This window comes from Schistocerca serialis, chromosome 9 (genome assembly GCF_023864345.2).
Source record: "Schistocerca serialis cubense isolate TAMUIC-IGC-003099 chromosome 9, iqSchSeri2.2, whole genome shotgun sequence".
Taxonomy (NCBI): Eukaryota; Metazoa; Arthropoda; class Insecta; order Orthoptera; family Acrididae; genus Schistocerca; species Schistocerca serialis.
The window spans coordinates 209,672,597-209,685,769 of record NC_064646.1 but is presented as its reverse complement, the minus strand read 5'-3'; the positions used below and the strand labels follow the sequence as shown (position 1 = coordinate 209,685,769).

Here is a 13,173-nt window from a genome sequence, read left to right as displayed (position 1 = left end):
TGAGCTTACGTAAGATAAAATGTTATCTCGGGAATACTACTCTCATTTTCTGATACAAATGAATGAAAAAATTCAGAGAACTAGCCTTGACAAAAAAAAAGAAGTACGTTTATCAGACACCTGTTCACAATAGAGATTACGGGTGTGTAGCATGGGCTCGTGTTATTTATACTGCGTTGTACTGTGACTGTGGTGATCGAGCAGTACTCCCGTACAGTTCTCGAACCATAATACACCACAAAAGACTTGTTTACCCAGTCTACTTAAACCACCAGATTGGAGTTCTTGTTGACAAATTAACTTATTCTCTGTCGTGATCACACATAGTATGATGTCCCAGAAGATGCTTTCGTGAGGGGTCTATCCAGAGGCTTCAGGCAAGAGACTGGCGAAAACATACATCCATATTTGATATTCTCTTCTTCGAAATTGCACATCTTGGCTTCATGAAATTCTTCCATCTGTCGTACTCCTTGGAGCTGCGGCCGGCATTTGCTGTGACGCCGTTACATTGGCTGCTGCGCCCCACTGCGTAACACAACGAATATCTCAAGCAGAAGCTGTTCAGCACCAAGCCGAAAAAATACCGTGTTATACATGGGTTTACAAAACAGCATCTTACCTAACATTAATCATACCCGACATCAAGGGAACAGCAATTTTGGATGGGTAACAGTCGTCTATATTTTAAAGTTTCTCTAGTCTCAAAATATCTGTACCCTTTCAGCATGTCTACAATAGGGAAATTGAGGATTTCAAGTATGAATTGGGGGTTATCACTATATTTCTCAGGTTCGTCACCCTCACCCTCCTACAGAACTTCGAAATCTAGACAAACCTGTATCTGGGTAAGTTTTGGGTCCACTGAATATGTTAAAACGGCTGTGGTTGTGTATTTTGTAGACTTCGCAATCTAGACAAACCTGTATCTGGGTAAGTTTTGGGTCCACTGAATATGTTAAAACGGCTGTGGTTGTGTATTTTGTTGACTTTCTGCTATAATACATGAAGGATGTGGCATGAAAAATAGGGAAGATTGCCAAAATCTATTTATCCAGAAAGGGATTATGTGGAAAGAGAAAAACATTGTTAGAATAAAAATGTTGTCTCACACCAGCAAGCAGAAACATTTTTGCTTTGCCATCGTATCTGGTCGTGGAAAGAGACACACAACTGAAAACTGTTGTAAATGTTACTGGTATCTCTAGAGTAAATTAATGGAGTAAAATAATGATAAAATTTCTGTTAAAACTGCTAGTGAGTTACGGTTTTAACAAATTTTTAACTGGGGATCCACCATTATGATGAGAAGATAATTTTCATTTATTTAGCTGGCGTGATAGACAAATGTCTATACGTTTCATTCAAACTACATAAGTACAAATTGTAGCAGTGCTGTTCTGAAAGTGATTTAAGTGTGAACAATGCATTTCCATACTCATTAAACACACGGATACTGGTAACGCAGCATTATTGAGCATCGGAACTTACAGTTAACTGCTAAGTGAATGTATGGGTAGCTGGTACATTTGTGTACAGATGCGGATAGACTATTCAGAATTATTGCTTTACACTGATAACTTGAAATTAGCATTTAGGCAGAAGTCTGCTATTTGTAAGAGATGTATAGACTTTTGGCCCATAACAACCACCAAAGAAACTGATACCCATGCCGGTAAATTCTATTGCTTCAAGAGGCTGTTGTGCGATGCAGCAGATGAGCTTATACGTACTGACCGAAAGAAACGCTTCCCTGTTGATCGGATAGATGTATCCGGCTGTGAGAATGAGCGGTTTCTGGGCGCGGCTGATGAGGATCCTCAGAGCGTGCTTGAAGCGTGTTCCCGCGTCCACCCACGAACAGCCGTACGCTGCTGTCGAAACCGCCTCCGCCTATTGACAACGGAAAAATGAAAACTGTAAATCCCGTAACTTGTTTTACTTCTCCGACTTAAGAGACTAATTTTCTTCCTGCAGATGGTTATCCAAGTAATCAGTTTACCTTAGTGACTAAAATATTGCATCATCTGCGAAGCCTACGTTAATAGAAACAAGGAATGTAAGCAATAAGAACTTGCACGCTAGTTGCATCGTTAGTCATTAAATGTTTCGTTCATCGGACAATAGCAGACGCCAAGTAGTGAACCTAACCAACTCTGCAGATAGTGAGTGTTATTCTCTTCATGATGAATATGTGTCATTCGTGATATACTTGTCTTGAGGTGATTTTTGTTTATGTAAGCTCACTATTAGCGTCCATGTGTAGGGGAGGGACTGGAAAAGTGGTCATTTGGGTTTGGGGGCTATAGGGTGTTGGCATGCTGTGGGAAATGATTTAACTTATTCTCCCTTGAGGGTCGAGTCAGCCCGTGAAGTCTAACCTGTCTTTAAAATTTTGTAATTGTGGGGATAAACACCCTACAGATGCTTAATAAACTTAAACATGGTCGGCATATGCTGTAATGCTATGTTTATTTAATCGTGCGATTAGCTAATTTCGACTAAGCGTCATTGTCAAGCACATTTTTAACATCTGTATTTAGCCTGCATTTGAAAATGACATGAAATACGGATGTTACAATGACACTTTGTCGAATTCTGCTAATCGCACGATTAAATAAATTTCACGTTACAGCTTACTACGGATCATGTTTACGTTTACCTAACCTGTCTAGCATGCTACTCGTCAGATATATTTTTTTTAATTTAGCTACCCAAATGGAAGGTAAGCGGTCATTTGTTGTATTTATTGTGGAGTGGGAAAGTCACTTACGTCTTTTTAATGAAATTGTGTTGAAATTGTCACATCTGGACTCCAGAATTCTACTTTAGTTGATGAAATTCTGGTAATGGTATGCAGCTTCTGTGTAACGGCGTCAGTCCTGGAAACGTGGCCATCTCGATGGCGGCTTCTGGCCACCTTGTGCAGGGAGGTAAACGTTAACAGCAGTGGTCGTAAGAAGGACTACACTTACATCAAGTACTTACAACAATGACATACGAGCGACAAATAAGGAAAGAGGAGGAAAAAGAAACTAAGAAGAAGGAGAAACGCAAAGAAATCGAAGAGATTAAGGGTCATAAAAAGAAGAGTGCCAGGAACAGGAAAGGGCTCTATTTGACGACAAGGATGCAGACAATGAGTGAACTTATTGCTAAGAAAAATTTACAGGTCCAAGGACAGAAGGGCAGTGGATTTAATGCCAACTCTGCTCGCTATGGGCCCACGAACTCTGCAAAGAAATTGAGGAACACAGTTTGACATTTATTTGTGAAAAGTGGAAATATTTTAAATCTATTCATATTTTAGAATAAAATGTATTTTGTTCTTTGTTAACATACCTTTTTATCCCTTGTTTTTAAGTTTAATATTAAGTGGCCACTTTCCTCGCTCATGTCAGGGAAAGTGGCCACTTTAACACTTTGTAAAAATGGAATTGCTTAAGGCACTTAATTTGGCCCTAAGGTAATGTAGCTGTTCGATATTATACTTCAATAAGACCAGATTGTAATCACTTCTTTCTGTGCATTACCTACTAAGGTCATGGACCTTAAAAAATATGACTACCTGAGACTGGCCTCTTTGCCCAGCTCTCCTCTACTAGATCAATAAATTTGTTTTGAAGATTTTACTTTGAGGAAACACCAGTCCTTCTTTTTCTCTCGTCATTCATACATGTTTTGGTGATATCATACAGCTCTCAGGCGGTTTTCCTATATTTTACTGTCAGACGCTAAGTAAATCTTGATGAGACCTTATATTTGCGCTTATCCACTTTATTCTGTTGCTGACTGTTTACAAAAAGAAACAAAATCAACTGCTTTGCTTCTTGATGCGAAGAATTATGTCTGACAATGTGTGAAGTAATTGTAGCTCGGAACTACCTGTGTGATTTGTTTGAACCAAATACATCCAAAAAAGAAAGCAGTAGTATTTATTCAGGCCTTACAATTACTATCACGTCTATAATTTTAGGTAGGTAACCAAGCGAATCGTGAGCAGAGTTCTAGTAGGTAAAACTTCTTTGTGCATCTGATTAATCACACTTATCACACTATGATTATTTTAACATTATGTTTCTTGGGCTAGTAGGTGGGTTACGAAATTACTGCGTTTTGTCATGTGTGAAATTTATCAACAAAATTTAAAGCGAAAGGTATCAGTTCCCAACCATCCATTACCACTCAGGACACACAACGTACTCATGTTGAATCTGTATACCTGGATAAAAAGTATTCCGTAGTGAAAAATGTCATTCCACTCAGGTTTTTACCTGGCGGGGTTCTGTGCAATATCTGTGTTAGTATCACCGTCACTTTTATTGAAGAGCCAGGTACCATATGTAAATGAACACTTATAGGGGGAGTATGTGGGATGTTTCACAAAGAAGAGAAGGAAAAAAGTGAAAGTAAATAGTAATAGAAAGCAATTTAATGTAGCATAGTTCTCACCTGTTCTGTTACATGGTGAGCAGCCCAACAATAGAGATACACCTGACCTCCAGGAATGGGAAGAAAAGAGACGCATCTAATAACTGCCGTGATGTCAGCGCTCTGTAGAAGGAAATCACGAAAATTCAGAATCAGAAACAAATTCTTTAATATTGCTAGCTACCATATCTACCATACTCATTTGTGTGCTCAGTCAAAAACGTGAATCGGTAGTAAGTGCAAGTACACAATGAAGGAGCCCAAGGTGCCAGAAAAAAAAGCCAATAGTTAGTATGGGAACTGTAAGGCAGAGATATTCATCATGCAGAAGGTCCCACATAAACAGAATACCATTAACATAACTTATTTGTCATAGTATATCAAAAAGAAATTGTCGGAATTGGTAGTAAGCAATCCAGCCATAATTTTATAGGAGTAAGAAACTGTTTTATGTTTTGAAAGTTTAATAATGCATTAGGTTAAATGTCTTCTATCCCTTACTTGGCTGTGGTTCTATATTGGCTTCCGCGATTTCTAGCGTGTATTTGATAATTTCATTGCTACATATTGAAGAGGTAAATTTTTTGTGTGGCATGTCTGTCGTATTCATCAATAGTTGTTTTTTGGCATGTTAGCTTTGTTGGAGCTATGTTACTGACGACGGAGAGCCACGCTATCAGTGTAGACATTAACGTACCGGCAATTTTACTCTAGATTCATGGAAATGCACGCCTACCTCGCCGGTATGGTAACTTTCTAGCCAGATTGGGATGCAATATTCTGAAACGGTGAAGACTTGTGATCTTGCTGCTGTTCTAAGTGTGGATGCATTTGCTCCCCACGATCAAAAACTAAATTTTCTAATAATATTATTTCCTGTCTCTAGTTTCTGACCAACATTTTTAAAATACTCTTCATAGGTTGAGTAGCTATCCATCGCAATGCTCAGATATTTATGATGGAAGCCAACTTTCAACTTCTGTTCGTTAAAGAATACTTTCAGCTGTTTACTTGCACAAACTTCACTCTTAGATGGATTTGGGCAGAAACGCCAACGTCTACGGCTATTAATTGTCTCACGTTCATTACCCTTTTCCCAAGAGGTTCATTTTCCACCGCTATGGTCAGATCATCAGCTTATACGAATTTTTTTTCGACGCTAGTGTAAAGGTTGAAGACTAATGATGCTAGAAGTAAATCTTGGGGTAGTCCATTCTTGATCTTAAATGACTTACCGACATTCATTTCACTAGCCACTTTAAAACTGATGTCCAGTGGGGGCCGAACAGCATAATAACCCTGGGTTCGATGTGGGGCGCAGGTGGGGTGAGTGGACTGCTGTGTCCTGTTGTGGGTTGTGAACCACTGAGGGCTACGGCGGGGACGAAGCCCCTCTGTCGTTTATACGTCCCCGGTTCATCTACCAGGGATGGTCTGATGAAATGAAAATTGGGTCTTAGAATGACATATATACTGCAGAAAAAGCAACATGGCCTGAGATGCACATGATAACCAGAGATGATAGCTGTCATAGATAAAACTTAACTGTCGATTGTCGTCTTGTCAACGATAAAAACTGTTTAGCGATTCTGCAGAGCTCGTGTCCATATGTCGGTAAGTTTCATGATCTCTTCTCTCCCACTAAAACTATCCCTATATTTATATATTTCAATAGCGTCTCTACATAGCCGTGGATAATAGTTCGTTGAAGTAATAAAAGTTTTGTTTCAGAAAACTTCACTCCATGACTCTCTGACTGAAGTCCATGCTCTGCAATATAAGCATCGTATTTCACCTATTTCCATGTTGAACTGTATTTTGGATTTATTTTACGTAGACAACCAAACGATTCGTCCAATCTTTAGCACCGTGTATCCAGACCACAAATGTGTCATTCAGAGACCGATACCAGTGAGATGATTCGTTATTTGGTTTTTCTAAAGCTGACTGTTCGAATTTCTCCACATAGTAATCAGCTATTGCAGGACCTAGTGGGTTACCAACAACTATACCGTAAAGTTGCTCATAAAATTTATCATCCTACTAGTACTCACTGAAAATAAGGCAATACCTTAAAAGAGCAGACAAACCTGCAGTAAAAATAACTGTTATAAAAATCATAATTTCTTTGACTGGTATCGTAGTGAACAGAAGCAGTACGTCGAAACTTACAATATATCTTCAGGAGACAGAATTAACCAATCAGTCTTCTCTATAAAATGACGCGAGTCTGTTGTATATGAGTCACTGCTCTCAATATATGGCTGTAAATGAGGTGCCAGGTACTTTGATATTTCATACGTGGGAGAATTGACAGCCCTAACCATGGGTCTCAGAGATTAATTTCATGAATTTTGGGTAGACCATTAAGCTTAGGACACAAAGCTTCTGTCTTCAATAAAGCTCTTTTTTCTTCTTTTTGAGTGGAAGTAGATGACTTTATCAGATTATTTGTTTTCCTCAATACGCTGGCGGTAAGATTTTTCATAAGTTTTTTGCACTATCCTGACGTTAAAAGATTCAAAATTTTGCTCCGATAATCCTCTTTGTTCATAAGACCAGTAGCATTCCCCTAATCAGCAGAAATAATCACTATCTCTTCCCCCGCATTTAAATCTCTAAGAGCCTTTCCAAAGGCTTACTGAGGCACAACACTTTGAAGTTTTCAGTCCGGATTGCATTAGCCGTTTCTTTGAGGAGAATACGTATAGATGCTTCTACATTCGTTGTAATATCTTCAACTGGTACTTTCGTCGGTTTTATAGTGTAGTTTTCTCGTTTTGCAAGGGCAGTCGTGAGATAACACTGTCCCTGACTTGTTAATAACAGTATCAGAAATCACTGTATTGTCTGCATTTTCTATATAAGTTTGTAAATTTTCGAACTTCTTCTTATATCAAAAATTTGTTATTTCTGTCACAGATCTCATAGATCTAAACACAAGGTAATCTGTTTTGTTCCATAGATCTGTATGTACATTACGTTAAAAATAAATACAGTTGCAGTAACTCACGGTCAAGACAATCCATCTCTAGTCTTGTATAATGTATCCTTACTCGAAGTAGTGCTGCTTCCGTATAATTATAAAGCCGATGATCCCGGGCTGTCCTGAAAATCCTCTTCAGAATTAGGTATTGAGGACGATTTACAACGCTACGAGAGAGTTAAAGTACAAATTAAATATGCTCTCTGCTTACGGAAAGATTCCAACACCTGAATGATTTTGAGAAAGGCGCCCCGTAGAGGCCTCTGATGACAGAATAAAGGCTTTCACGACCAGATGAATTTATGCTGGTAAACCTCTCGGGCTATAAGGCCGTGGCTTACGAAACTCTTCTGACTCTAACGTTTCGTCCAAAATTGCGCAGTACATCTTCAGAGGCGTTGTTCCTTCGTTGTCTGTTGCCGACTGACACGTCTGAAGTCTGAGAGCGAAATGTATATTGCAGATAGAGTACGTGGCCGGAGTTATACGTGATAAGCAGTGACAATACTTGTCAAAGATAAACATTAATTACCGATTGTCGTTCTGTTAACGATACAAAACTGTTTAGCGATTCTGCAGAGGTACTGTCCTTATGTCGCTAAGTTTCATGGTCTCTTCTTTCCTATTAAAATTATCCCTATATTTGTATATTTCAATGGCTTCTCTACACAGCCGTAGATAATAGTTCGTCGCCGTAGATAAAGTTGTGGTTTCAGAAAACTTCACTCCATGACTTCCTGACTGAAGCGCATTGTCTGCTACAGCCTACTTTTCTATTTTCCGTAGTGGTATCTTTTGTATTCCTTTGCCGTGTGTTCACACTTCTCTCGATTGATCCTATTCTGGGAGCTAGGAATATAAGAGTTTCTACGACCACGACTTTATGCGCCGAAAACTTTACCAGAAGGAATGTCACCCGATCGTGAAAGCCTTCACTCTGTCGTATGTTAGACGAGTTTAAAGAGAACTACATATACTTACAAATGCCTATTTGAGCGTCCATGCCACCTGACCTCTGTCATACTAAGCACATGCGAGACTCCACTCAGCGAGATGTGTTTGCTGTTTACACAGCTTTGACTATTTTTTTCTATGTTACAATATACGTGTGATGTTCGGCTCTTAAAGGTTACGATACAATCCCTCTTCTACCAAACAATTAGAAAAAAATTCAAACATAGCAAAAAATTTTAAACTATTAAAAAGCGAATGTTTCACAGAAATGAAACGTGGAAAATGTTTTGTTCGTTAAAACATTTTTTGACTGTAGCAGGTATTTACACAGAGGAGAATAAGAATTGAATAATTTACCTAGACTACAGAGGTAAAGTATTACGGATCTGTAGATTTTTGGCAACCACCAAGTCTGGGTTTTATATGAGAGGATGTTTTGTTGACGGGTGTGGAAGTGTGATGAGGGAGAGGTCGCAACAAAGTCTCTGGATGTGGATGGAGGTGAGTAGGGAGAACAGGAGCCCTGACAAAGAAACGAAAGGCAGGCACTGCTAGATTTGGTGGGGTGGGTATATAAGTGGCCAGATTTAACCGCCGAATAAGAGGAGGTGACTGTAGTTTTGTTGGGAGAGGATGTGGAGAAAATAGAAATATAGCATTGAGGGAATGTTTTGGTAGGAGGCGCGGTCCCCGACCTATCTCTGTAATCATGTTTCCTGTCTTGTCAAATAGCCTCAACGAACACACTAGAGGTGACTATGGAAGTTATCAGTGATGCTGACAATATTATTTACTGGCTACATCGGTATCTATACATACGTCATTCTCAATAGACAATATCGATATTAAAGATTTATCAATTCAGTCACCTTTTAAAATTTACCACAAACACATCTAGTATACTACCTGCACAGTGATGCTGCATACTGACCAAAATGTGTTGTGCCTAGTCGCTGGGCATACAAGACCGCGAGACCGTTGAGAATTTGGCGGGGAGTCGTTCAAGTTCATTTTGTCCTATGAGGAACTAGATACCCGTTTGTGAAGCTGTCAAAGTGTATACTTACTGATGCTTAGAGAGATAATTTATAGTCAGTGATGTGAATAAATCGAAAAAGAAATGATTGTTGTAAGGACTGACTCAGAATATAGGAAAACCAATATAACCTTCGGTGAAATTAAGAGCAAGGGTGATAACATTAAGGGTAGATCGAGAATTATACTGTTAAATGCAGAGGAGAGAGCGATTAGGGGGTGCTGATGTCTATGAGGGGGAAGATATGTCTGTTTTGATAGAAGAAGAAATAGGAGTCGATGTAGATGAGATAGGGGATCCAGCATTAGAATCAGAATTTAAGAGAGCCTTGGAAGACTTAAAATCAAATAAGGCAGAAGGGATAGATAACATTCCATCAGAATTTCTAAAATCTTTGACGGAAGTTACAAGAAAATGACTATTCACGTTGGTGTGTGGAATGTATGAGTCTGGCGACATACTATCTGACTGTTGGAAACACAGTGTATCATCCACACGATTTCGAAGACTGCATGAGCGGAGATGTGCGCAAATGATCGCACAACCAGCTTAACAGCTCATGCATCAAAGTTACCGACAAGAATAATATAAAGAGGAATGGCAAATAAAACTGAGGATATGTTGAATGATCTATAGTTTGGCCTTGGGAAAAGTAAAGGCGCCAGAGAAGCAATTCTGACGTTGCGACCGATAATGGAAGAAAGACTGAAGAAAAATCAAGACACATTCATAGGATCTGTCGACCTGGAAAAAGTGATCGACAATGTAAAGTCTTGCAAGATGTTCGAAAGTCTGAGAAAAATAGAAGTAACCTACAGGGAGAGACGGGTAATAACATATACAAGAGTGAAGAGGGGCTAATAAGAGTGGACAACCAAGAGCGAAGTGCTCTTATTAAAAAGGTATGTAGTCTTTCGTCCCTACCGTTCAATCTGAATATCGAAGGAAGAATGATGGAAATAAAAGAAAGGTTCAGAAGTGGTATTAATATTCAAGGTGAAAGGATATCAATGATACGATTCGCTCATGACATTGCTATAATGAGTGAAAGTGAAGAATAATTACATGATATGCTGAATGGAATGAGCAGTCTAATGTATACAGAATATAGATTGAGAGTAAATCGAAGGAAGACAAAAGTAACGAAAAGCAGCGGAATTGAGAACGGCAAGAAACTTAACATTACGACTGATGGTCACGAAGTAGTTGAAGTTAAGCAATTCTGTTACCCAGCCATCAAAATAACGAATGACGGATGGAGCAAGGAGGGAATGAAATGCAGACTAGCACTGGCAAAAAGGGCACCCCAAGAGAAGTCTACAAGTATCTAGCCTTAATTTGAGGAAGAAATTCCTGAGACTGTACATATGGAGCACAGCATTGTGTGGTAGTGAAATATGGGCTGTGGGAAAACCGGAACAGAAGAGAATCGAAGAAGCATTTGAGATGTGGTGCTACAGACGAATGTTGAAAATTTGGTGGACTGATAAGGTAGGGACTGAGGAGGTTCTGCGCAGAATCGGAGAGGAAGGTAACATGTGGAAAACACTGTTAAGCAGAAGGTGCAGGATGATAGAATATCTGTTAAGACATCTGGGAACGACTTCCATAGTACTGGAAGGAGCTGTAGAGTTCAAAAACTGTGAAGGAAGACAGAGATTCTAATACATCCAAGAAACAATTGAGGTCGTAGGTGGCAAGTGATACTCTGAGATGATGTGGTCGCCACGGGAGAGGAATTCGAAAAGGAAAACAAGAAAAACAGGTAGTGATAAATAGCACAGGAACATTTTAAATCGCTCTTACTTCTGTGAAATAAAAAGTAAGTTTAAAAAGTATTGGGTCGTCTTATAAACTCTACAACCTCTTTTCTCATAAACTGCAACGGTACATTTTAAAATAATATTCACTATACACGTGTAAACAATTGATTTCATCTATTAGTCCTTCTAACGTCTGTACGTCCCATATGTGTTGCTGCTATAACTTTAGCTAGAGATAATGGTACAGACATGCTTTGCCTGCCTCCATACACCACTCACAGACTATAGCCACTAGACGTTGCTTACTACAACCAACCCCCTGACAATGCTTTCGTCCAGATTGTGACAGCTGTATTAGTAAGACATGGATTGATCAGCAGTTAGAAGAGTCATATGGCAGAACAGGGATGAACAAAATTCTATAAGTGGCTTTTCAAAATCTGGTATCTGTTCATTGGATCCATACGTTTTTCGGGAGTCAGACTTCTTTGTGACTAAATCCCATCCACAGTCAGATGCGAGTGACAAGGCAAGTCAGGAACTGGCTAGCATATCAAGACTAACTTTAAACTGTGCATTCCTGAAGTCTTCAACTCGCACAAAAAAAGATTGTTGGAGAGTGTCAGTAGATCCACAAGATATCTCCCTTACCCCAGCTGTATGAATAAGATTAAGAAGCAGAGCAACATCTCCTGCTGTTGAAATCGCCAGTAGTGTTTACAGGTGGCTTTTCTTTGAGAAAGGATCTGAGAAAGACAAAAGAAAGCCTATCAAAGTTAAAACTGACATAATCAAACGTGACAATACCAGACGTGGCAATACGTCTTCAAACTTGTCTGCAAGATCTGCGAAGTTGACAAGGAACAAGAAATAATTAAGGTCCTCAAATGCAGTGTATCGGTCTATACCCGTTATGTGATGGTGAGCCTGAAGAAAAGCTAATTTATTGTGATACTTGCACATCGGAATGAGTATCTAAAATTGTTTAGCTTAAGTCCAATAGTGGACTAATATTTTAGATAATGAATGTGTGTAAAGAGCTCAAATTAGTCTGCTAATATCTTCAAAATTAGAATAGATAGTCAAACACCAACTTTCTGTATCTCTTGCTATTGTTAAATTTTTAGTTGTACAACTTGTAATACAAGTTGTCCAAATCAGAAGACCTGCTTATAAATTATACCGCTTTGCACCTTTTCTCTCGTTGTGTAATATCTATTAAATCGCAGAAAATTTATTTTCGGAACTTTTGGCTTATCTGTCTGGGAAATCAGTACACATTATTAGTATTGCTTTTACATAATGTTTATTAGATTTCAGTAAAATCAGAAAAATTTATGAGGCATCGCCCTCTTTCACAGGCAATGACAGTGTCAGTATGTAGTACGAGCCTCCACAACGCCAGGTCTTCCACTAACGCTCCTACTTCATACTGATAATGTCATCGCTTAAGATGTAATATGGCCTACAGAGAATGACCTAAGTGTCGAAACAACCAATGAACAGTATTTTTTAGTACCTCTGTAGTCTGTCTGCTTGAGTAGTGGGCAGGAATTGGATTGTCCTGGGTGAGGGTGACTGTCCCAAGTTTAATGACGGGTAGCAGCCGTCATCAAGGAGAAACGGATCGCTACTTCCTCTACAACAGCTGCTCATGAGTGTAGCCATAGATACAAGGCGACAATTATTGAACTATATGAAATAAAATCGTCGTAACTTCTAAACAGTTTGCATTAGGACGTTCAAACTGTACGGTTGGCCACGTGGAATGATGGGAATTAGTATGGTTTGGTGACAAAACCCATTTTCATTTGAATGGATTCGTCAATAAGCTATAAGCAGTAAGCAAAACTGGGGCACTTGGGGGACTGTGTGGTGTGCAATATTCAGTCACGGAATAATCGGTGCGATATTCCTTGATGGCACGGTAGCTGTCAAACGGTACGTGAAGGTTTTAGAAGATGATTTCATCCCCGTTATTCAAGGTAACCCTGATTTCCACA

The 13,173-nt window shown here is 39.1% G+C and overlaps 1 protein-coding gene across 1 annotated transcript in view; it reads right to left on the bottom strand.

Annotated features, from left to right (window-relative positions):
• Positions 1-1,587: 1,587 nt before the first annotated feature.
• Positions 1,588-13,173, bottom strand: part of LOC126419489 (odorant receptor Or2-like) — a 35,820-nt gene continuing 24,234 nt past the window's right edge. Inside the window, exons 3-4 of the mRNA XM_050086678.1 lie at positions 4,453-4,554; positions 1,588-1,893 (exon numbers count right to left, since the gene is read on the bottom strand). Of these exons, the coding sequence (XP_049942635.1) occupies positions 1,588-1,893; positions 4,453-4,554 (408 nt within the window). The remainder of the gene's footprint in view (positions 1,894-4,452; positions 4,555-13,173) is intronic.